The 27,494-nt window shown below is 35.1% G+C and overlaps 1 protein-coding gene across 1 annotated transcript in view; it reads right to left on the bottom strand.

The window, feature by feature from the left end:
• Positions 1-27,494, bottom strand: part of Itgbl1 (integrin subunit beta like 1) — a 172,912-nt gene that overhangs the window by 2,568 nt on the left and 142,850 nt on the right. The window contains exons 8-9 of the mRNA XM_051195187.1: positions 12,175-12,291; positions 4,270-4,416 (exon numbers count right to left, since the gene is read on the bottom strand). Coding sequence (XP_051051144.1) covers positions 4,270-4,416; positions 12,175-12,291 — 264 coding nt within the window. The remainder of the gene's footprint in view (positions 1-4,269; positions 4,417-12,174; positions 12,292-27,494) is intronic.

Below are 27,494 nucleotides of genomic sequence, written 5' to 3' on the forward strand. Positions count from 1 at the left end.
CAAACAACAAAAACCGTAGTTATTAAAACATTTTGGGTAACTTGGAATTAATGGCATATTTAAAGTAAAAAGTTTTATGATATTTCAAAGAAGAAAATTCTCTTGGTGGAAATGTCGAGACAGGCTTGAAAATCATGCAGAAGAAGTGCTTTTGCTACAGTTAGAAGTAAAACTGCAGAATTCAAAAGGAGTTTTCCATTTCCTTGTTTGACTTTTCTTTCTGGACACAATTTCCTTTTACTAAAGTATACCGATATTTATTGCAAAGTCACTCAAGTCACCAATCACCTTGAGAAAATGTGAAACAATAAAAGTTTCCAATGTGGTTAACAAAACTCCAAACTCATTAAGCTGTAAATACACAGAGGAGACTCGGAGATGTTCTGAGTACTTTTGAAATAGAGTGACTGGCAAATAACAACCTAGGGACACAGAGAGAGGAAAACTTGGGTTTGGGGAAATAGACTGGCATGACATTGTCATGCATATCATGAAAGAATGCAAATTAATGTGTCCTAGTCATTAAGTGCTAGGTGAATTCATGACATGAAAAAGGTATATTCATGTTAGTTGAAACAATCTCCTACAACCAAATTTCATTTTGGTCTTTCCTTGTCATACATCTCAAGGCAATTGAGTCTAAGAACCTGTTATTAAGTGAGAATTGCATTTATATTTATTTTTACTTGTTTTTTAAGTGCAGCCCAGTGTCACTTAGTCTTGACCTGTTTTTCTAAGAGTTTTGGTTGACTTGCAGACATGTGTGGAGGTCTTCCATTTTTTGTGGAGTGATTGCCTAGAATCTTATCTGCTGGTCTAGTGGGAAAGACATAAGGGACCCTTGAATTCTTACCTAGGCTAAGTGTATCCTCATTTTAGAATTAACTTTTTCCTAAATTTACATATTTTCTTTAAAATTTCTAGACATGGGAATTTTGGACAATCAATCGTTTATTTAACAGATGGCTAATAAAATAGTTACGTAGGCACTCTACTGTCTATCACAAAGATGTCACCCAAAGGACGGTTATTTTTAGTAGCTAATTTCCATAAGAGAAGGATTAACTATTTGAGAAAATAAGTGTTTTTGTTTCTTATATAGAATCTCTTACATCATGAAGTTATTCCCACAATAGAAAGAAATGATTTTGTATACATATGATATTAATATAATCACACCTAGGATGCCTTTTCATGTGTACCATAATTCCTAAAAAGAGTTTACACTTCATCTTCAATCTCTTGCCTGGAAATGATTCTTATTACTTCTTTTGTTTCTGGAATGCTTAGCTGCAAAGAATAGCAAAGTATTTTCCTGAAATGAGCACGCACAGCTAAAGTCAACGTGGTATATGTAGACTGAATATTTGACAAGTAAATTATAGCTCCAAATGTTGTAGATGTCACAAAATATTAGAATAAAATTGGGATTTGATTTTGTGTATGCTATGGAAGCAATCTTTGCTTTCCATAATCCCAGATGTGTTTTTTCTCTGTTTGCTAATGATAAGTAGGAAGTCCTTCTACTCCCTGCATAAACAGGAACAGCATAGCATGCAGTATTAACACAGTGTATATAGTCATTAGGACCTATTATAGACCTTTATTGTAGAGAGCTCTGGCTGTTCTCATAAACAACCATTAGCAGGGGTGGATTATTCATATCTAGAAAGGGGAAGAAATGAGAAGATTCTGTCTAACAAGTCTAAGCTTACTGAACACCTCAAAGCAAGCAACTGTGCAACTCAGCAGGCTGGGACCCATTCCCATTAAGGCCCAGCCAAGCTATGGGCTACAGCTGGCGCATCCTGTAGGGAACCATAGGGTGACAAACCTGCAACCACAACATTACTAACTCATTTGTTTTCATTCTCCAAGAGAACTCTTAACAATGTCCCCATTTTCCTTTGTGCTTTTTGCTGGCTTCCATTATTGGGAAATTTTTCCATCTATCTGTAGAACATTCCAAAGACCTAAGGAGGAGAAAGAAACGTACTTCCTTTGAAAATGAGAATAGAATAGCAGAATGGATGGAGGAATTGCCTCAGACAACATTCCAAAAACAAAACATTTCAATCTGATTCGATCTACCATCTAGTCATCTATCTGTGATGACTGACACGACAAAAGCATTCATACAGTTTCATAAACGAGCAGTTCTTGCGATCATACTGGGTGTGGCAACTAGGGCAAGGATAAGCTTAGTTTTGAAAGTGTAACTTCTCCCCGTTCTCTTCTCTGAGGATATGTAACAGGGGTAGCTGAGAAACGGATGAATGAATGAGGGTACCCTAGACTTACTAGTGATGTGAATGCAGCAGTATCACTGTGACAGTTTGAGGATACATTTAAAGACTTATCCCATAAAGGTATAGCTGACTATTGTAGTGATTACTTCGATCTAAGGTAATGTTATTAAGACAAATATATTATTGTGCCACCATGGAGCCAAATTAATAAATAAATCCTTAAACAAACAATAAAAATAAAGCCCTATAAATTTCACCATTTATTCTGTAAAGGTAGCTAAACTTAGGGGCAACATGGCCACTGAGCACATCTCTCTTGGTCATTTACAAAAACAGTTTCAGTCTCGGGGCAAGGCCCCATTCCATTACTGACTTTCCTTTTCATACATCAAGCCTGACAAAATGCTGCAACCTGACACCCCAGCAGGCAGTTTTCACTATTGTACTAATGACACCATCTGTTATGAAGGTCACAACAATGTATCTTGTTTTAAATTTTTCTATGGAGTGATTTATTGTCTTGGCTATAAATTTGTAAGAAATAAAATGCTATTTCTTCATCGTCTCCTGAAGTGAAGGCTTTATTCACAGGTACCAAGCAAATGTATAGTTCAAGCTTGTCGTTTTTTGTTTGTTTTGTTTTGTTTTGTTTTTTTGGGGGGGGTGGTGAGTTACAAAGTATCATGGCATGCACTCACAGTCCCTGGCTCACAACTGTCCAAAATGAGGAATAAAAAGGTTCTATATACTTTGAGACCACCAGAATGAGAGTTTTCCTACATACATTTTAGAAAATCATACAAGTTAATGAAGCTGATCAGATACAGAGTGAAAGGGTGTGAGAAACTTTCCTTTCTCATTCATCATGTTAAAATCCCTCAGTCTCTCTCATGCTGTACTTTTACTTAGGTTCTTGGTCCCATACCCATAGAGACTAGGGATAACATCCTCATTATCCTCTGTAACAAAGACAAACTACAGTTGCAAGAGCTCAGTCTCAGCCCCTTTCGTCTATGCCCACCATGATGCCTCCAGAAAGAAAGAGAAAAAGAATTTCAACCACTTGCTGCCCATCATTAATGTGAACGATGAAATTCAAAGTGGAAAGCCTTGGGAAGATATTATACTCCTCTTTGAATTTAGCTATGATCAAGTATCCTATCCACTGAAGGATTAAGTTCATAGACTTCTAGGCTCTCAACTGTCAATGACCTCTGATTATTCTCCTACAATATGAAGCAAATAACTGGTAATGCATTAGTAGAGATTTGTGTTTGGTTCTGTTGTGAGGAAATACCGTTAGGTCAATATTTAATCAAATTTTGCAATTTTTTCTTCTTAAAAAAAGATTTATTTCATTGAAGAAATATGTATGTGTAGATTCAATGTTATGCAACTCAGAAGAGGGTATCTGATGCCCTGGATTGAGTGTTACAGGCCATCAATGTGGGTATTAGCAAGTGCTCTTAACTGAGGAGCCCTTTCTATAGCCTCCCTCAACATTTTTTTTGTGTGTTTTCTATATGCAAATTGCCTACCTAGCTGAAAATTCTGAAACTCTAATGAGGATTCAATATGGATGTGTATATATTTTAGGGAATACTTTTGCATAAAAGTCAGGTTAGGGAATAAATGCACTATAACTCACTGCATTGAGTGAGTATAGCTTCCTATATCCTTATGGAATTTGTAACTGGACATGACTCAGCAAAAGAGTTTTTAAGATAAAGTTCTAAACATAAATATAAAAAAGTCACACCTGTGTCTGCATACAAATGAAGTCCTTTTTTTTTGGTAAAGCATTTGTGAAAACTTAGCAAGTTTTCCATCTTTTGCACAGACAAAAAGAAGCATAGCATCTTAGTTTCCACACCGCCTGTTGCTGATGCTCGGGTCTCAGGGTTCACACAAGCTGAATGGCTTTTCTCAGGCAAACTTCATTCTCTATCGACTGGATGCTACCTGTTGCTCTAATGGACATATCTCTGAGCAGGGATCCAGGACCAGCAGTGATACTCACCTTTTCCTGAGCACAATGTGCCATCTGCTGACTCACACAAAGTCTTGCTTTCTTCTTCTGTCATGTTACACTTCCGTGGGTGTTGGCAGAGCTTGCCAAACCATCCTTTTTCACAAACACAACGACCACAGGAGCATGTGCCATGGCCTGTGAAACAGTCATAGGACAAAGATAATGGAAAGATGTGATGAAATAGCTAGAAAAATCAATTTATAAGATAGTATGAAATATAGGGTCTCATCTCTCATCAGACATGCTTTCCTCACACACAGACATTCTGACACACCGTTGTTTTAAAACAGTGTCCCCCACAGAGAGATAGCTTAACATGACATATTTGGATGTGGTATAGGAGATAAGATTTCGAGCAAGAAATCTTGAAATTATATAAAATGGAATTATGAGTCATTTCTGGATATTGGTCCTTTCTCATTTGCATTTCCATCAGCAGGTTATGTTGGTGCCATTCTTCATTGTGCAAACCATGACACCCAGTTCACTTTTGAAGGCTAGTCACGTTGTCACTGCTTCCAACATTTATTAATTGCTCTCCCATAGCTTATTAATAAAAACAGGAGGTATTCCTAATGATCTTGACTTTTTTTTACATTAGTCTTCATGAACAAGAACAGATAGACCATAAATACCTGTGCCTTTTATTGATGTTTAACATTTAAAATTTTCACGAGGCTTGAGTTCACATTTGACCTTTTGTCTCTATTCCTGGTTTTTGAGATGTTTATCCTTTAATAAGAAGCACTGTGTTTGTGACAGTTATACAGGGGTATATACTCCTTCTCACCTTTGTGCAAACAGCCATCCATTAGACTTCTGTATTTTCCAATTTGTATTTCTACCTAATGCTTTGATTCTTTCCCAATAGTCACACTTTCATACAGCCAGATCTCTCTCTGACTCAGTTATTTGCCTAGAAAGGATTTCTCAAGTGTCAGTCATGAACAGAATATGTTGCTAGGAACCAGAGCATAGGAAATGAAGGAAGATGGATACAATGATCCTGCTGTGTTCATAGAATATACATCATTGTCATCTATACTGATCAGTGCTTCTGCTACTGTGGCCACCATGCTTTCTTAACCATGTGTTCTTTGAGACTCATTTCTGGAAATGGAAAGGTTAATGGACAAGACTCTTTTGATGAGTATTTGTTATTATGAGTAATTAACATGACCACCCATGAATCCAGGTAGTGATTTTCCATAAGTTAACAGAAAGTTAACAGAAAGAAGATGAGAGACCAATTTAAAATAAATCTGAACAAAGTCATCTATTCCAAGAAGCCTTTCCTCATGCATTGAATGCTCTGTCATCTAACCCTGTGATGTCAGATGTTGTTCCCATCTTACAAAGAGGAAGCTGAACCTCAGAGCGATGTACTATTACAGTTCAAGTTGCCCTTCAAATCTTGTAGTTCAGCTATTTGCCAAAAGTAGATGAACAGGGCATTATGAATTAATTGATAATTGTTCTTATTATAGAAAGTTCTACTGTGTTTGAGTTCCTATTAATTCAGACAAAAAGGAGAAAATGTTGCAGGAAATTTGATTGCACTGAATGGCTAATTGCTAGGCAGGAAGAGGTTGGGCGGGACTTCCAGGGACACAGAGAACCTGGGGAGAAGAAAGTTGGATATATCATCAGATACAGAGCATGTCAGACATGCCATACTGAAGAGAGGTAACTAAACCACGCTGCAGAACATAGATTAAAATATGGGTTAATTAAGTTATAAAAACGAGTTAGAAAAAAGCCTAAAGCTAAGGCCAAATTTTCATGATTAATAAGAAGTATCCATGTCGTTATCTGTAGGCTTAGTACACTCCATTTTCTATTTCTTTTAAATGCACAACTTTCTTACTCACTCAGTTCAAAATGTTTTGAATAATGATTGAATATCGTTAATTCCCTCCATAAGGGGTATTGTCAAGCCCTGTTAGTTCTTACAACATAACATCATAAACTTTTGAAATACCTCTTAACAAGTTTCACATGCTCACAATGCCCTATTCTGTACTTCTCATATCACAGCTTTACTATTAACACTGTGAGAATACCTATTGTTCAACCAGGAGGTCCTTGGTATGCTTTATATTTCTAAAACTCAGAGCTCTAAGCTGCTTTTCTAATCTTACTGTGTCTATCCTCCCTTCAACCCCACTGACCCAACCAAGTTTCCTATGCATTTCTCACATGTGCTAGATTAAGAATGCCTTCCTCTCTCAATATATTCAGGCCCTACCTAATCTACAAATCTCAGCAAATTACTGGATACACTTCTATAAGGAATTCTCTGATATCTACAAGTATAACACTTGTTGTGTGTGTATGTGTGTGTGTGTGTGTGTGTGTCTGTGTGTCTCTGTGTGTGTGTGTACGCACGTGTGTGCCTTGAGTTCAAATCCAAGGCCTGTACATACTTTTCAGCATTTTACTCTACCTTGGGATACATTTCAATTCTCCCTTTGAAACTTATACACAATTTTGTTTCTTACTTTGCACGGAAATCTCTACTGCTAAAGTAGGCACTCTGCTATTAATTAAGGTATCACTGAGAAAAGGTCAATGGCTCCTCACAGAGAAAAATATAATATGAAACTTGTATGGAAGGAAAAGGACCATATTAGATATTTATTAGCTTTTTATCACATCTTTTTACAAAGTAAAATTGGCAACTACACCAGACAATCATAAAAATGCATTGGCATTTAAATTTTGATTTGTCATTTAGTTAAAATATTAATCAATTTTGAAAGCATATTCTTCATGTGGCTATAATTCAGTCATCAATTCAAGAAATGCCTGTACTGGATATTATACTTCAAGTTTGACTATAGTAGAATAAAGAATATTGACTCTATTTTCATGGCATTTACAGTCTACTAGAAATAAACTCAAGTCACAGCAAAATGTAGCTTGAATTATCAGAACGTAAGGAGTCTATTACTATATTCAACAGTGAGAACGGGACAAACAAGGGTGCTCAGAGATGTATGTAGTAAAACCAGGCATGAGAAGGAGCCAGGCAGCCAATGTTCTAGGAACAGAGCCTAGAAATCCTTGGGACAAGAAAGAACTGGGCATGTTTCAGGCAGTGAAAGCCAACTGTTTGAAGAAAAATGACTAAATGATTAATCAAATGGGAATGAAATTCACAGCAAGTTATTTATTTTTGTAAAGAATTTAATCTGTGCTGAGAGGAATGAGAAAATGAGAAGACATTAGGCCAGATGACGTGGCATAATTAACAACTTCACTTAAGTAATTGAGTGGGGTTGGGTGTGTCAGGTCATGTGAGTTTGGAGAATGTGGATGGGTGCTAATGGTCAAGTATACAGGGAAATGAGTATAAAAAACTCTTTGATTTCTGACATTTTTCTAGTATACTCATTCAACAGATCTTACACAGCTGGCATAACTTTCCTGTATCGGCATTATTTACAATGCCAACTGACATATGCAGCTATTGAATATTTGTCCTATGCCTAAAAATATTCAGATAACCTTCTTTTCTTCTTTTTTCCCTGGCAGATGGGCACATTAAAGGCTGTCTATGAGAATAAGAATAATACTCATGCATTGAGAACAAGACAGAGCACAAGCAAAGACAGAAAAGGGTTAGGACATGAGAGTTTAGGGTCAGCATCTTTGTCTAGGCACATCCCCGCTGATATGTGATTTTGAGATGTCACTGGTGACAGTACCCTAAATGTTATAATGTTCATCTTAGGAAGCCTTTCTCTTTCACAGAATAAGAACCCAGCAGTTCCTGGCATTGCTGAATCTGTAATTGCAGACTGTATGATTTCCTTCAAATTGCAGCCATGAGCTGGAGAAGTCCCAGAAGAAATGGGAACTGATTGTGTAATTAAGCAGTGGCTCTTCATTATCCTTTCTTGCTTCTTAAATTGGACCCCTGGGTAGCTATTCTAGGAGCAAGGGGTGATAAAACAAAACCAATAAGCAGTCCATTTCTCATTCTCACCCTTGGTATAGGGCATGTAGGAGGGAAGCCCCTGATTAAGCTTATACTCACAAAAATAATTAAACACATCTGAACCAGAATATGATTGTATTCTCTTTATGAAATCTGAAAATTATGCATTGCTGAAAAAGAACAAATCTTAGGAACTATCAGTCAGACAAAGAATCTTTTAAAGAGTGACTTATTTGAGAAGAAAATCCATGCCAACTATCAGTTATATTCATTTTATTTGCTAAAAAATGTTTAGAGAAAATCTACACACCCTGTATGATGATGGAATGACTCAGGCAAGCTAATTAAATGAAGAAAGGTCCTATCTTGCACTGATTTTCTTTTTGTCATTATTATGACTCTTTTTTAGGCTTCAATTTTAGTTTAATCAAAGCTGAACTGTTGAAAATTATGAAATTAGTTACATTCACCTTTGACTACAATTGATAAATTATCTTAACCTGCCAGAGTGGGTTTAATCATCTTCAGTTTTATTGTTGGAAAGGTACATTCACAATGTTGGTTCTTGATTTTCATGTGCTTGTTGGTTAGAAAGATGTGAATGTTAGGGATTTACATATTTGATGGCTAACATTCTCACAGTCCCTGCTTTTGAGTTAGAAGCTGTATTTTGTTCTCTGACCAAACCCTGAACAAGCAGAGTTCTAGACTAAATGTCAAGGTGAACTCATGTATCAGACTGGTGGTAAAACTGAGTTAATGGTCCAAACTCAACAATTTCAATTTATTCTATGAGCCTAAGCTAGAATAGTGTCCACATGTTTCATACTTAATATCAGTGTGCCTATTGCTGGCTGTAACATGAGGGGCACTAACTTCCTAGTTAACTTTAATTCTCAGCTTGATATAGTGTACAGTCACCTGAGAAAGGAGTCTCAATTAAAAAACTGTCTAGATCAGACTGTCCATATACATGTTTGTGGGGGTTGTCTTGAATGTTAATTGATGTGAGAGGTACCAGCTGTAAGTCAATGCAGTTTAACATACTGGAGAAGATGGACTTTCACTAACCATATTACCAAAATATTTCAATGGGGCTAATGGATGGAGATTTGAAAAATGTTCCCCCTTTCAAAAGAAACCTGAAAAATATAATAAAACATTATGAGATATCACTTCCAATGACATTTTTATCAATGAATTCCATTTTGGCTTTTGATGTGTTCTTTACTTAAGTGTTTCAAAGGAAATAATTTTTCATATCTATTATTTGTTAGAAAAAATTAATCATGAGATCTGCAGGCAACAGATGGAAGTGAATACGTTTTAAAGTGAGGTAACCCAGGATCAGAAAGATAAATTCTGTGCTTTATTTTCTCCTTTATGTTGTTAGCTTGTAACTTTTATATAAGTGTATTTTTGTGAGTGTGAGTGTGGGTATAGGCTCAGAAACGACTAGAAAGGCATCCACAGGAGTGGGGAGGTGATACTTAGGGGATAGTTTGAGAATAATAAAATGACACATGTGAAGTAGGAAAAAGGAGGAGCTAAGAATACAGAGAGTGTGAGGAGGAGCAGAAGAGACCCAGATGGGTTATATATGAAAATGCTTTAAGGTATTTTGTTACTTTGCATATTGATTTAAATATGAATGGAAACAATAAAATTACCCCTTTTTTTCCATTAAAAATAAAATAGTACTGGGCCGGAGAGATGCCTCAGAGGTTAAGAACACTGGCTGCTCTTCAATTCCCAGCAACTACATGCTAGCTTACAACCATCTATGAGATCTGGTGCCTTCTTCTAAAGTGTAGGCATACATGGAGGCAGGATTTGTATGCATGATAAATAAATATTTCTTTTTTTTTTTAAAAAAAAAAGCAGTATCTAAGACAATGTATAGCAAATATAGGCAAAATGCTTTTTTTATTTTAAATAACAACTGAGTATAGAGTTCCTAACAAAGCTTTTCCAAGAACAGGTTCAAAATCAACTAAGAATGAATTCAAGTTTCAAGAAAATGTGGCTAGAAGGATAGCTCAACAGTTAAAAGCACTCACTGATCTTGCAGAGGACCTAGATCACACAACCCATGTCAAGCTCATAACCACTTGCAACTCTGGTCCCAAGTAATCTGATACCCTCCCTCTTCTGGTAGCTGTGGGTACCAGAATGCGCTCAGTGCACCCATGAATCCTTATGCGTTATCCTGTATACATAAATTCTAATCACACAGTTTTGTTGTTTTTTTAATAAATGCCTTTCCTTTCCTGATAAACCCTCCAGTTCTCATTACCTTTTCCAACAAACAACAGGCCAATCTATGTCTCACAACATGGTACCTACAGGTCTTTTTCAAAAAGTTCTAAGCTCTGGGCCAACTCCATTTCTGCCAGAACATGAAAGGATTGCTGTTCTGGTTTACATACGGACATTTTACTCATTTGGGTCATGGAAGTCCATTCTTTCAGGGATAGTCAGCTTTGTGTAGACAGACAACACAGAAAGGTGTTCAGGTATAATCCTGAGAAGTTTTTAAGCAAAACCCATCCATGTGATGTCTCATGTGACAGGTAGCCTATTTTAATTTTGATAAAGATGTTCATGGAGGAGAGGCACACAATTTAATGTACATAGAGATTTAATAGGTTTCTACCAAACTAAACATTTCAAATAAGTCACTAAATTATGCTGGGCAAAGAGGCTCATGTTAGGTAAACATTGAATGCCAGAGAGGAAAGAACAACAAACAGAACCAGGAGGGATCTTATGAAAAGATCCCTCCTGCAGGCACTGTCCCTAATTGAGCAACAACACTAAGGGAATACAAATAGAGAGGTACATATGGGACTTTCCAGACACCTGCTAAGCTTCATATATTAAATGGTAACACAATAACAATAATCTCCTTAGATAATGCTGGCAACCTACAAGTAATATTAACAAACTAATATTAATCTAACCTAAAATCAATATTACAATATGGAAACAATTAGATGCCACTGTGAGAGCTCCACAGTGTAAGGAAAGATCTGTGAACTGACTGTGGAGGCTCAGAACTCCTGGTCACTCACTTGTGAGTTAATGGGTACCAACCATCAAGTGCCCTCCATTTCCCACCATTAAAAAAGAAGAAAGCAGAAATTCCTTTTGAGGGGAACTTCTGCGATTACAGCACAAAAAACTAGCAGAAACAGTGGTTACTTCAAAGAAAATTCCCCATTGTTCAAATTGTAAGTGACACAGAGTATATATACTACAGAGCAAGGTACACAGGAAGGTAGATATGAACTTAGAATGGTAGACAGATTGATTGAGAAGAGAGCTAGCAGATGATGGTCAAATGGTACAAGCAACATCAGTCTTGTTACTATAAAGTATTTCGAGGCAGACAGAACTAGAATAATTCAGACACATAGTCCCTCACTTCAATGATGCTAATGTCAACATTCTATCTCTTGGAAATTGCTTTCCAGACTACCGTTACTTGCTTTATTCTTTACCTGGATAATTAATGATTTTTCAGTATGGGAGAGGGGGACTTTTGGGAACCAAAAAACAAAGCAAAAAAACTGAATTTCTATCTCTTATAATTCTGTAGTTCAACTTGAACTTATAACCTTACAGTTTCTTCCCCTAAGTTTCTGGGAGACATTGCTTTCTTCCATCAGTGTTTCTCAGTGATCAAATGTCAGCTTGCACGAACACCTTCTATTTGCCACTAACTAGCATAGAACTTAGAAATCGATTTAGATTAGACAGTCTTTTCACATAACCCAAGTCAAGAGTTCTTGCTTATAAAAGTAGCAATACAACTATGATGCTTTAAGGTGTAATAGTATATTTCTTAACTTCTTTTGAACAGCAATTTTAAATGGTACAAACAATGAAAAAAGGCAGGCAAAAGAACTCGCATTCAGAGGATAAAAGGCTGACAGACTGGTTACCACCTCCGCAGACCACGCCCTCCAGGTCTTCACAGCGCCGGTCATCACACTCACAGTTCTTGCCATATACCCTGCTGTCCCCTGGAGGGTAACAAGTGCATCTGCCACATTCGCATTTGCCTACAAAGTATCCAAAGGGACCAGGGTTAGGAGAGTCAGTCTCAAAAGGGTTTTCAGAGAAACAAGTATGTTTAAAACTCAAATCTCCTGAATCATCCAGCAAATGCTTTTTTCACCTTCTCTATAACATACTGAAACACAAGTGCTAAGAAACCTGGGAGTAGAAAGGACAGTGGCTGGTTCAGAATTTGGCCACATTTGTTTCAACTAACCCTGAGGGATAATCCCATGATGAAACTATTTAATACTTAATTTAGTTTGAATAAACTTCAAATTAAAATGATTGCAACAAAGCATCATGTATAATATACACAAAGTATTCATATATGGTCAGTATATATTTCAAATAATTTAACATAATTTGGTTATTTAAAAATTCTTTTGAATGGATGTGGAAATTCACAGGAGAAAAAATAATCATGGGTATATTTTCTTTTAATAATTTGGTGATTATTTGTGGTCAGTTCCCTAGCTCATAAAATTCTTTTAATATAGAACAAATGTCAAAACCCATGACCTCCAAAGTTGTATTATATTTATCCTAAAATCTCAAAGCACAAACATGTTAGAGAATGAGTTTTGTTCATGCTTAGGGAAAACCTCAGCTAAGTGAGATGATAATTGCCAATACTATTTATTCTGTTGTACCTAGATACCAAACACTGATTCCTTTTATTGTCCCATTATTTTTATAGTACCACACATTGACTAGTAAATTATGTCCACTTGACAAGACAAGAAATTGAGATACCATCGAGGTTAAGTACTTGTTCATGGTGAACCAACTAGTTAATATTAGAATCAAAATTCACATCTATTCTTTCTAACATTAGAGCTTATTCACCTTTCTCTTAAGTTATATCTTAAAATAGCATCATGAGACCACATGAGAAGACATTTCCTCTTGTCTGAGAAATCAGACCCGTTTGCCAGAAATTCATCTGGGTGACAGTGCTTCAAGACATCTGTTATTCCCAGTCATTAACCCAACCATCATAATTACACACCCACTGACATGATCCTAGGATGCTTCAGGGCTGACCCTGTAATGATGTTGCTGCACTTCTATCTTGTTAAATAAATTTGGCATTGGTGATGATGAGGGGAAGAAAAAATAGTATTTAGAGTCATACAGGCTCAGAGATGAAATGACAGATGATCTAATGCAGTGATTCAGTTTTTCTGGCAGGAGTGATGGGGCCAGTATCCCCTTAGAACACTATGAATATGAGATTCTTTTGATCCAGTATTTCTTCTGGCTTCTGAACAACTCCAACTTCAGCACCAGATAATCTGTAAATTCTAACCCTGAACTCTGTATAAACCACCTTTTGTCCCATTAATGAAGCACATAGCCAATGGTGGCTGTACAGTGAATACACAGATATCACGTGTGTGCCTTACTTTTTCTTACTTTCTGCCATCTCCTCTATAGAACCCCACCAAGGAGAGACATCAGTGGAAACCTGAGCTCTCTACGACATCCATGCTTGGTTACATGGCACAATTTCTCTTTGTCTCTTGTCTGTTATCATTTCACTACTAAAGCACTGTGTAGAATTTTATACTAGACTATAAGTGTCTATAACCTGTCAAAACAGTGTGATCTTCCAAGTCAAATCTACCAGTAAGGTTTTTGACCCTGTTTGGAGTTGGGAAAGGTCTCAGCTACTGAAGTACACAGGCAATGATATGTAAATTTATTGTCTTAATTGAAAAAGAAGTTGAGCTTAGTGATGGTAGTGCTTGCTGTAAACCCAACACTCAGGAGGCAGATGCAGGCAGTCTCTGTTAGTTTGAAGTCAGCCTGTTCTACAGAGTGAGTTCCAGTGAAGTGAGAGCTGTTACACATAAACCCTGTCTCAAAAACAACCAAAAAAAATGAAGTTGAATTCAATCTACTTTTTAAAAAGAAATTATATAACCTTAGAGATTGTTCTAAATTTTTGAAGATATGGGTGTGGTTTCACAAGCTACTATAAGAGGGGAATAATAGCATACATGTCTAGTGCTAATAAGTGCTATTTTGTGATATACAATTGATGTTAAATAAATGAAAACAGATAGTTGGTTTATAAGACAATTCAGAAAGCGATAAACCTACATGATATGAAGTTAATTCAGTCAATATGATCAGTATCATCCAATAAAATGTATCTAAAGTCTATTCTATACTAATGGACTACCTACTCTTATTAAATATAAGTAACATACATAGTTGTTAACACAAAAGCCAATCCAATGATACTTTCTACAAAAGACAGTAATCCCAACTATGCAATGTTTTAGAGCTTATTATAAAGAATAATAGTGAGGGAAGAAAGATATCCCAGAGTTCATATAAAAATAGATTTTACACATTTCATATCTGACATATAGACCCTAGAAATGTATCTCATTTAAATTAAATCTTAATTTGGATTTTTGCTTTTCCTGTATAATCAATATACAAAGCATTTTTCAACATGTACTTACGTTATCTTAGATCACATTTTTCATATGAATTAAATAAATTTGAAGATCTTAGGCTGTGGATGGAACTTCCTGGGAAAACCTACATAGCATTCATAATAATATCATCACAACATAAAAGAAATGCCAGATTTGCTCTTATGTTAATGAATATTTATTTGATAACCTTTTTATGTAAGGTTCCCAATTAAGTATGGAGGTATCTTGCCAAATAAAAAAATATGTCTCCCAGGCAGTAGTGGTACATGTCTTTAATCCCAGCAGTTGGAAGCAAAAGTAGGCAGATCTCTGACTTCAAGGCCTACAGAGCAAGTTCTAAGACAAGGGCAATACAGAGAAACCATGTATATTAAACTAGGAAAGAGAGTTGCATGATTTCATTTTTTTGGTTCTGTTAAAGAGGTTGTTTCATTTCACTAAACAATGATCATGAATAAGATAGTTGAAGAATGATTATATTACCAAAAAATAAATAATTTTTGGATCATTGTTTTCTAACTCTAAAAATGACCAGTAGTATAAAACTAATATGACTAGAATTAGTATATGGAAAGTTAAATGTTTTCAATTATTGCCTTATTAAATACAGAGAGAGTTGAATTTCCCTTTTTCGTTCCCTTATTCTTTCTTTTTAAATTAACTGTACATCTAACAATCTCAAAATCTTAAAAAAAATTCAGTAGTAAAGGAAACAAAATTCCACAGTCTTATTCAAATTTCTGATCATTTTAGGAGTGACAATAATATATTTTTTCAAAAGTTCTGTGCTGCTTATCAAGGGACCGCTTGCCTATTGGTTTTACACATTCCTAACCTTGTCACATACCTCCCAGAAGCAATTGTACTGCCTTTTAAAAAATCACTGTCTTTAAAAACACATGGCAGCATGCATTTCTCTGTAAATACAGAGTCTGAAGGAGGGACTGAATATCAACGTCAGGAGAAGGATGGACCAATATCATTTCTTTTATTGGCAGGCTACATATTGCAGTTACAAAGAAAGAATAAATCATTTTATCACTTAACTTGAAAATTAATCTTACACATATCTCAACGGAATAACAATAATAAACTTGGGCTGGAGAGATGGTTCAGCAATTAAAGGCTAGGCTCACAAACATAAACATAATTATATATAAAAACAGTCTGGTCTCCATAGAAAGTTCCAGGACAGCCAAAGCTACACAGAGTAATACTGTCTCAAAAAATCAATATTTAATTTATTTAAAGCAAAATATAGCATAATAAAATAAGTTGCATAATTAAAGTACACACTACAGCAATCTCCTTCTAGGTAAATATTAAGTATATCGCTTACAATTTTGTACATATATGTGTATGTACACACACACACATATATGTATGTGTGTGTGATTTCATGGACTTATATATAAAATCAAATATAAATGATAACTGATTAACAAAAAGAGAACATTCACAGCAGTTATAGGCCATACTGATGAAAATGGAGGGCTGTCTGGAAGCATTGTTCCTGAAAAGTTCATCTGTGGTAGAAATTAATGGTCTAACACTTGCATAAGGCTATATGAAATCATGAAGGCAATTTTTTTTCTCAGAATATATGTCCCTCTTCTTTTCTTCCTTTTCTGTTACTCATTTTGATTCTCTGTTTCTTTCCTTGCCCTTATAGTACTCCTGCACTCACACACCCATTCATCCAACCCCAAATGCAAGTTCCATTTTACACTTCACATAGTGGTGTTTGTGTGATGAACAGTATGACACACGTGCTTTCATCATTCAAAGATATGTTCAACAAGACTCAACACTCTTGAATATCAATATTCATGTCATCACAGCTCTATTGGTCAGTCAATACACTGTAGGAATATCAATTATTATGCCAGCTATTGAGGGTACAATATTAAGAAGGATGTTTAAGTGTCATTAATAACCAGGGTGTAAAGGTTCAATGTATGAATAAGCATAATCTAAAGAGATAGGAAAATGTTCTGGTAATGCAGGGTTCTTCACACTATTAACTTTAAAAAGAGCTGCATTTTGGTCTTGGTGTATCTTCCAGTAAATATAATTGATTAGAAGAATAAGTTAGATCTCATTCATCTTCATTTCCACAAAGGGGATAATACTAATGCACATTGCCCGGGATTATTGTTAAAACTAAAAGATGTAATGGAAATAAAGAGTATTTCCAAGTATCTGTGCCCAACAGATGTTCCACAAGCATCACACATAATCATTATATTTTAATATTACCATTATATATATGTTTAAGAATAAAACATGAAGGCATATATTTCAATTACTTGAATAAAATTTGTTCACTTCCTTTCTTACTTAATTCTTCAATTAAACCAACAAAAATATGTACTTCCTGCAGTAGAATGAGATTATTTATGAAGAACTCCTTTATACTGACTGCACCTGCCAGGATGGTAACAGCAGGCACACTGTCTATGACCTTATTTTTTCTCCTTTTATAAAATTGTGTAAACCATGCTTGCAGTACATGCTCAATAGTTGAAGAGTAATTAGAGGCTCACATAAAAACAGGAAAGAGATTAGCACTTTACTAACACAGTCCTGCTTTGCCTAAAATAATAGTTTTACCATAGCAACCTGATTGCACTAGAAAAAAAAAAGTGCCTGCCAAATGCATCCTAAGTCCCTTGAAATTTCTATGAGAAGAAATTAAGCATTCGAAAACTATAATATTCTGTATAGTTTCATTGAAGTACAAATATTTTTTTCTGGGAAATGAAATAGCTCTTCCTCAGAGATCTGAAGGTGAAACAGTACCTTTGCCTTCCATTTCAAAATAAGAAAAAGAAAAAAGAAAACATTTGAATACCACCCACATTGACATCACACATCAATTTTTACTCAAGGAAGCTTACTCCTGATTTAAAGTACAAATAATGCCAGTTCTTCTATTTGGACATTCATTCTTAGAACAAGATAATGAAGTTGCCATTGAATTCTGTGAAGAAATTAGACAGCTGAATAAATGCTGTACTAATATGATTTTCTGTTTCTTCCCTACAGTCTCCAAAATCGAAAACTGGCAAAGGAGTAATGGGCCTTACTTATGTCTAATGGTTTTCCAAGGCATTAAGAAAAACAGCACAGGGGCAGGCATCTAGCCCCCCAAAGGACTTTACCCCATTGTTTCATCCTTATATTTTCTAAAACTAAAGTACAATATTTTTCAATCCTCGTTTTCTTTCTAATGCAAACCTTAGATATTGGACAAAAATATTTCACTCTTATAAAGGTACCTCGAAACTTGCAAGTGCAAGGTTAAAATGTCAGGGAATGATTAAGTCAGGAAATGTTTAATCAAGTAGTATAGCTCACAATGATGCAACCCATAAAATTAAAATTGGAACTGTTACTGCCCAGAATCTGTGCTCTGCTCACCACAGGACAGAAGCCACTTTGTCAGTCAAGATTCAAGGCAGTGAAAGGAAGAATCTTATCACAATAATCTAGGTGTATGGAAGACAGCTAAAATTTAAGAATTGCTTATGCACAAGATGGGTGAATGTCAATGCAAGCTGGTGGAGGATGTCCCACAGGTGGTAGTGGTGGTGGTTAACCAAAAGACATGCATGTGATCCTAATCATATAGCCATGAGATGTTCCTCAGTTCTTTTAATTCCTAAAACAAACATAGTTTGCCCATACATGGTATCTGACACATTACACATACCAAACAATGGAGAGGCTAGAGGGTATCAGATTGCAGAGAGCCCTTTGATGATCAACAGGCTCACCAGAAAGAAAATTACACAATTAACAAAACAAAACAAATCCCATGTTTCATCCTATTATTATGGAAGACTTGATTAAAAGCAAGCAAAATGTTGTCCTATATAAGGTCTGGCCTGCTTCAATGGTCAGGGTCAGAATCTTCTTCTTAGTTGGCACAGACCATCAGAGAATGACTCTTTTCAGTATTAAGGTTTTAGGTGTCAGCATACAGGAGTCCTTTTTAATTCCCGACTCTGTTTGACACAAGTGATTTCATAAAGAGCACACGGCACTGTAGTTTGCCATAACTATAGTCTCTAGGATAAATACCAAAGGAAGTATACAAGAAAACAGCTGCTGCTGCCTAGTGCAAGAGGCCACAGTAATGGAAATGTAGGTAGACTCTTCCCTGCAGTGTTTCTTTCAGATAATTAATTTGTGCAAGGAGTGGAGCAAACTCAGGCCTCAGTCATTTTCAGTTTTTGATTTTGACACACACACACACAAAAAAAAATTTTAAAAAGTGTGAGCAAATGTATCATTCCTTAATACACATCTCTGTAGTTCTCAGATGACCAGATTGAGAATACATGTGAACTTTTCACCTCAGGGGTGAGTAGCAAGCATGTTTTTTTAACAGATGACACATCATAAATCAGCATGTTCTAAAAACTTTATGCTTCATTTTGGGGTCTCAAAGCACCAATCTCCCACATCATAAATCTTTAGAAAGAACATTTCACATGTGCAAGTGTCTACATGTAGTAGAACACATGTATATGTGGCCAAATTTCAGAAGAGTGGAACTCAATCCTCAACTAGTTCATGTCAAAAAGTGCTTTGTCAGGGCTAGGGAGATAGCTCAGCAGTTAAGCACTTCTCAGCACCCAGCTCATCAGTCTACAACCACGTGTAATTCCTTTTTTAGAATGATCCAAAACCTATGTGGGCTTTTGCACACATGTAGCATGCATTCAAAGAGAAATACATGCACATAAATAAAAATAAAATCTTTGATGGAAAAGAATCTTTTCACTATTCTTAAATCTTCTGAGATTTAAAATTAAATGTTTAAAAAAATTCATTGTTATTGTTTTTAGTTGTGCATACATATGTGTGAATGCAGACAGATATTAGTATGAGTTCTTGTGTCTGCAGAACCCAGAGAATGGAGTTACAGATTGTTGTGGGCTATATGACATTGGTTCTAGGACCTGAACTTGGGTCCTCTGGAAGAACAGATGCTCCTATCTGCTGAACCATTTCTTTGGCCCCTATTTTAAGAATTTATTTTTTAAATCACAACTTAAAAATATAAAAGTAAAGTCTTACACATATTTTTTCTCGTATCTACATAGCATTTGAGATGTAATCTTACCAGTAATTATGTTCATAACATACCTATGTAGTCTATGTATAATTTTGAGAAATTAGCGTTAGCAACATATCTAAGATGAAGGCTGGCTTTTGTTTTTGTTCTTGTTCTTTTTAAAATACCATCTATCACACCTCAAACCCAGGAAATGTGATCTTGGAAATGTCAGAAACCTGATAATCTTAAGGGATACTGTTTACTTGCTTCCAGACCATCAGATGGCAAACAGAGTTGGTAGTGTCTAAGAGGGAACTTGCACTCCTTCAGGTAAGTTCTCACATGTCCCTCACAATAGCAAGCTTATGGCCATTTTCTTGAAATACAAGTAGAACTAAGGGTCCCGTTATATTATGATATTAACTGTACTATGTGCCTCATTCGCATCTAAAAAAAAATCACAGGACTTAATATCAGAAAATAAAAATGAAGCAAAACTTAACATGGAAACACAATTTCTCTGAAGCTCCCGTGTCACCATGTGAAGAATAACATATTCTTTGAAGTGACAGGAAGTCAGAAGTAAATTACCACACTGGTTCCTGGTTGAAAAGACTTGCTTTCACCTGAGACTTATTGGCAGGAATAGACTAAACACTTTAAACAATGACACTAATATCATCCTGTAAAAGGATGAAATGATGGTATTAGAGGAGGACAAAGAAGGGCTGAATGCTCACATGTTTCACAGAATGACAACTCTATATCATGCAAAGCCCAGTGCTTGGTGAAGCATGATTACTTTTGTTTCCGTTTAAACACGTCTGATTGCCTGAGTGCCCCAGTATGTACTGCTTACCCACAGCATGTTAGCAATGACTCACTGCAGTAGCTACAGTGGGAAATTTAATTAGCAGATTCGCTTCTGTTTTAAAATGGCAACTGCTTTGTGGGAAGAATAATTAATAAACATTCTAAACATATTCTCTTCTAAGTTTTTTATTTATCTTCTACTTTATTACTTTCTTCAGGAATGTGATTTTTTGCTTGTAATTGTAGCTGAGTATGTGAGATGACTTTGAAATTAAATTTGAATTAAATTAAATTTGAAATTAAAATTCTCTTGACTCAAATTCCCAATCCTTGGCCACCATACCCAAAGAGCTGTGACTTTGTATGTGAGGTTTTGATAATTGTCACTTATTAAAATAGCATAACAATAAAGATAGATTATCACAAAGTATACAATATTCATGCTTTAACTTCTAGAATCATAAAACTGAAATATGCTACATTTAAAATACTTTCATTACTGTTCTTATGGGAAGTGAACTGGAGGAAGAGCAAGAAACTGGAAACGGTTGAAAAAGTTACCCTGAAGGTAAAAGCCTGTGTGAGTACTTCATGCATTGAAAGTGAAAAAGATGAAGCCATATCTACTTGGGCAGCCCCGAATCCAGGAGAAAGGGACCTAAAACCAAATAATTTATTCTCAAAATTTAAACGTAATCATTGAAGAAAGAAGACTGATTCTATGCCCCCAAAGCACTTAGAATTTAGTAGAAGTCATGCATATGTTTAAAGTAAAAGGTTAACAGACACATACAAGAATTGGTGGGTGATTACTAATGATCTGCAAATAACCAAACAGAAACAACACTTTGCTTTATAACCTAGAATTTATACATGTGAAAACTACTTCACCAAATCTCTTTGTCCTTTGATATCAATCATTTCTACATCTTCTGATAAGTACATTCTCTATCCCTGTATTACATCACCACTTTAGTGATAGGGTAGTCATCTCAATGAGGTTTAAGATATAAATTTGGTAGTGTTCTGGTCTATGAATATCAATAGATATGAAATGTGTTTCATAGTTTAAAATTAATTAAATGTAAATTATTTATCATATGCTAATATGTTAAGTATATGTATTAAACTAGATTTTCCATTTGTAGCTTGAAATCAATGAGTATACCAGTAATAAACAATTTTATGCATATTACTCCAGAATTCCATGTACTACATACTAACACACACACACACACATCTTCCTATTACTACAAATAAAAAAATTAAAAATCCATTAAATATATGTATACACACATGCAAATGTGAACTAAAATTACTCAGAGCGTTTTAGTTTCATATTATTATTTTTATTGTGTTCCTTATGTTTTTTTTTACTTAAAACAACTATGAAATTTAAATAGACTTTCATCATATTCTTCACCTTCTTCAAGTCCTTCAAGATCTTCTACCTAACCCAACCCTTCCAACTTTAAATTTTAAGTTCCTTCTCAAAAAGAAAAATCCCAATACAACGTAGTCCCAAAAAGTAGGAAAACAAAATAAAACCACATCTCCCTAAACACATCAAGTGGTAATTAATAGCAAATAAAAGCACACATACATACACAAAAACAAGCAAACAACAACAACAACAAAAAACTGTGGTATTCCCTCTCCAAGTAGGTATGACAGCTCAGTTCACAAATTATTAACTCAATATATAAATAATACTAAAGAAATAAAAGATAATTATAAATTAAAAAAATACAAGAGGACAAGGCAGAAAATTTCGCAATTAAAATCAACTTCAGAAAAAAATACTGCTAATATGTCAATAAATTTCTTAATTGTCTTTTTATATATTATTACATGTGTGTGTATGTGTGTGTATGTGTGAATGTGTGTGTGTGTGTGTGTGTGTGTAATGATGAACCATAATTTTACCTAAACTTGTAAAAATCATTTTAGTTAGGAGAACTTTGAAGATCAAGCTTAATAAGTCTTTACACTACTCCTTTTTATAACTGCAACTGTGGCTGAAGTTCACCTTCAAATATGGAACTGTTAGATAAAACAAGCAAATAATTCTCATATCATCTTTTTAGACCACACAAGGGTTAAGACACCCATGGGTCAAGAGATATTTTCTTTACCCCTGCACTCAGGCTTGTATAAATTCTAGGTTAAAAGGGAATCTGTTTCTGTTTTGTTATTTGCAGATGATCAGTATTCACCTACCAATTCTAGTTAAATCAGAACACAAAGGGAGAGTGTCTAAAATTTAAACCCAAGAAAGTAACATTAGAGAATTGCACCAAGTGGTGATTGCTGATGCTAATAAGGTTTTTTTACTTAATTATATCTTTTCTTTAGTACTAAAAATGTCTTACATGAAACATAACCATGTTCATCCATCTGGACTTTATAGTGAGGGAAATGAAGTTTGGGTTTACACACACAGATTTAATAACCAGAAGAAAGGTTGTTGAAGCCCTGAATGCTTCTTTTGCTTACACCAAGTAGCTTTTGGTTTTAGTATTGTAGATTTGCTCTAATACCCATGTGCTTACATATGTGAGAAAAAATTACAACGGGAATTTGCATCTCCTGAGGATAAATTATTAGTGCATTAATTTGACTAAATTTATCTCGTCTACCACCTAGATTGTTGCTGCATTTACATAGGCATGTCTAGCAACTGCTATTTGCACTATATCCTCTCGGCACACACAAGGGATCAGTGAAGAGAAAGCAAACACCTATTTTACGATACCAGCACAGCTGGTATACAGCAATGTGCTCATATATCACAGGTACATTTACTTTAACCAAAAACATTTGGTCACTTGACAGTCTAATAAGAAAGTTGATACTTGGATGGGTTCATAAGTCAGAGGACATTTAATTTTAGAAAAACACTCAAAGTTCTCTCCCTGACACTCTCATTCTTACTCTTACTCATTCATTGAGCATAGTAAACAAATCATCCTTCCCGTTATGGCACAGTTTGATAAGAGGGAAATCAATGAAAGTATAGAACAGAGTTCTGAGTACCAAGTTCTCAGCTTCTTAGAACAAAGATCCTTTAATACGTGGAAAGCTAATTAAAATGGGTGTTGCAAAGACTGAAATATGCAATTATTCTTAGATCTTCCTAAACCTTAAACTGAAAGTTTATAAAATTTAATTTGGATCTTGGCAAGATAATCTTGGAAGCAATCTGGTGAACACATAGATCATAAGTGTACAGGAAGTACAATGGAAAGTTTGGCCTGGAGGACAAATGGTAAGGTTCTTGGAGCTGTGAGACTGGGACGCAATGATCTCCAATAAGGTTATGGAAGAGATGGGAAGCAGATCAGACATTACCTCATTTGACTGAAAAAGACAGTATCTAAACAAATGCAGATGCCCATGAGAAATATCTGCAAGGCCACAACCTTGAACACACATTAAAATTTCTTTCTAATTCTAACAGTAACCAAGATAGCCACTCTTATATTTTTGTACTCATTTATTTGTAGACTTTACTTATAAGAATCCCATGGTCAAATTGAGAATAAAATAATCAAAGAAATAAAATTAAATATTTAATATAATTTCTTACATATACAACACCAGTACGTGATTCTATTTCCAGAACTTTAATGAGATCTTTCTAAATATGAAACAGAGATACCTCCCTTGAGTTCTGAATTGCCTCTCAGTACACAATGAAAATATGGATCAGGGAAACAGATATTTTCAGACATTAATTTCAATAAAAATCAAAAAACTGTAGCCAACAGAAGTGATCAGTTATGCAAAGACCAATACAATACCAACATTGAAATGAGCAACTACTTGACTATGTGTATATGCCTCTTTATTAAGAGGAAAATATGTAACTTGTAATTTATTCATGGATCATTTTAAAGTCTTTTTAGGCAGCTGTCTCATTTCTGTCATGTTAATCTGAACACACACATTTATAATACTTGTTTAGGCAAATAATTCTAACTACATTTACTATATCACACAGAAAATCAAGATAGGGAAGTATGAGGGGGACTTATTGGGCAGGGTTGCATGAGAGAAGGACATGAAAGATAGAAAATGACTAACTTCATTGTGAGAAAGTATGAAACTGTAAAAAAATAAAAATATGGAAGAAGAAATGTGAGTTTATGAATTGGGTCTCAATGAACTTTTATGAGCAACTAGAACCACGTGTCTCCCAAATAAAATAAATGAGAGGTTAAGAGACTCAACAAATGTTCATTTTCTACTCTCTTTAAACTCTATAAGGTAACCAACCACCAAGCTAATTTTTTTTGTTATAAATCATTTTTAAACTCTCTGGGAATGTAAATATATAGAGTATACTATTTGGGGACTAGCATTCTTACTAGAATGAGTTATTATTCAAATGATTTTTACTTGTACTTTTTTCTAGGAATATTTTAGAATCATTGAGTTATTTTAATGGCTTTCTTGGATGTTCTGGATGTATATAATAATGAATTTTCCCCTTGCATTCCTTCTCAAATTTTCTTGTTTTATGTTCAAAACAGTAAAGAACAGAGGTGGAACTATTAGGCATCTTTGCTCTTTTTGTCTAATTTTGTCTTGTTTTATTTCTTATAAGAAAGCTTTTCAGCATTTATCATTAAATATGTCCTCTAATTTTTTTTATGAATTCTTCCCAGATATAAGCTACATCCTCTACACACTGATTCTAAATACCTGTTTAAAATATACACTTGTCTACTTGTTTGGTCAAATATTAATTGTGCAATCTAATAACAACAATTTAGGCACTTGTTTCTGTTTCTACCATCCGTATACCCCAACTGTCTTAGCATTTTTCGTCTTTTTTTTTCTGACTTGTATTTTCCATTGTTGAGTGTAGAATACTGTAAATACTCTGGAAGGCCAATGATTCTCTTATAATAACTGACCCCAGTCTATGATAAACACTAGATTTATGTCTATATCTCTCCTTATAACATATATATATATATGACTGTAGCAAGACTGTTATCTTCACCAGGATTTATCTGTCTCAGAGTAGCAACATTATCTCCAACTTCAGGGAACAGGATCTACACTCTTTAAAATTCAAATTTGATAGTCAGTTTTGGCTTCCAAGCTCACCGGATTCCATAAAGTTCTGATGAACATGATAGTTACTTCTTCTGAGGAGTATCTTTCAGTCCTCATACATGTTTTACCCTTGGAAAAAAGAGATAACATATTTGACTCTTTTTCCACACCTGTCATCTCTGTGGATGTGCCATTTCAAGTACTGGTAATGTATGCAGCCTTTCCCTTCCTGACCTTCACTTTGGACAGAGCAAGAGGGTGAAAAATCTAATAGGGAATCTATAAGTAAGGAGAAAAGCTGTGCAAACTGGCTGGGGTTTCACAGTGATGGACTGGAAATGTAGAACATGCTATAGTGTTATGCTATGAGTTTTGCTCATATCTTTCAATGTCCTTTGGAAAGTTCTTTTGCTTCATTTTAAGGTAGTTCATCACTAATTTTATTTCTAATTCAATAATATTTCCACTGTTAGAATCAAAACAAGAAAGACTAGGTATAAAATATTTGCATCATATTTATTTATTATCTGTTTGTTTGCTTGGTTGGTTAGTTTTTTGAGACAGGACATTTATATAGCTTTGAAGCCTGTCCTGGAACTAGCTCTGTAGATCAGACTGGCATCAAATTCACAGAGATCTGCTTGTTTCTGCTTCCTGAGAGCTGGGATTAAATGTGTGCACTACCACTGCCCAGCATTTTAAAGTTTTATTAGTTACAAAAAATTAGTCTACTGGTTCACATAGTATATATTTCTTTATGGATATTTACTTCACAGTGACACAAATATAACAATAAACTAAAAGATATTGTTCATGGTAAATATTCACTAATATTAAATAACCACAAATATTATTCATCTTATTAATATTTAAAAGTTTAAATCAACCAGGCCTGAGGCTGAGGCAGGAAGATAACTAGGCTGAGGCTTGCCTAAGCTACATAATAAGGCCTCCTTTGAAACCAGCAAACATTGGCCCTAAAACATTTAAATTTTCAAATAAATTAAATTTTCATAAACACTGATTTTCACTTCGAGTTAATAATTTTTTAAATTCTCCAACTATTCTTCATAATGTGTACCTTCCATATAATTTGTAGATATTTTCATATTAAGAAATATTTTAATGAAAAATCACAAAGTAAAATAATTATACTTACAAAGAGTGTCAACTTAAAGCTTTCTTCATGGAGTAACTCAGTGAAGATGTAGAAAGCAGGGAACCCGGGGCATTATCCCACAAAGCATTCTGTTCATGACAGTGCCATTGCCTAATACTGTAGCAAATATAAGCAAACAGTGGAGGGTCCATGCCTAGGTGACCCATCAGTCTTATGAACAGTGGAGGCAACTATGGAGCCATGAACTCTGTTCATGTTAATCATACACACTCAATTTCCATTACTTAATTATCTTACAATGAAGAGAAATCATCTCAGCAAGCAAAATAAGAGAAACACAGGATTCATTTAATATATTTTTCAGAAGTCATTGTCTTTAGGCATTGTGTCAGGAAAGATAGCAATGCTGGGCACATCGAGAAGAAGGCATGTAGCAACTCAACCCCCCACACTGAAGACCCAGAGAACTGGGAGCAGCCTCCCCACATGCCAAACCTCCCCAAAACATCAGTGACCCTCTGAATCTTTTACCACCCATACCTAGGGAGGTGAGTTTCCGTGGCCCCAGCTGGAGGGTCCTACTCTCTAGGCCCTAACCCCAGGAGGCATATCTGTCGACCCATCCCCACCCAACAAAGCCCCAGAGACCTGAATAAAACAGCCCCATACCCCAAATGACACTCT

Source organism: Phodopus roborovskii, unplaced genomic scaffold (genome assembly GCF_943737965.1).
Source record: "Phodopus roborovskii unplaced genomic scaffold, PHOROB, whole genome shotgun sequence".
Taxonomy (NCBI): domain Eukaryota; kingdom Metazoa; phylum Chordata; class Mammalia; order Rodentia; family Cricetidae; genus Phodopus; species Phodopus roborovskii.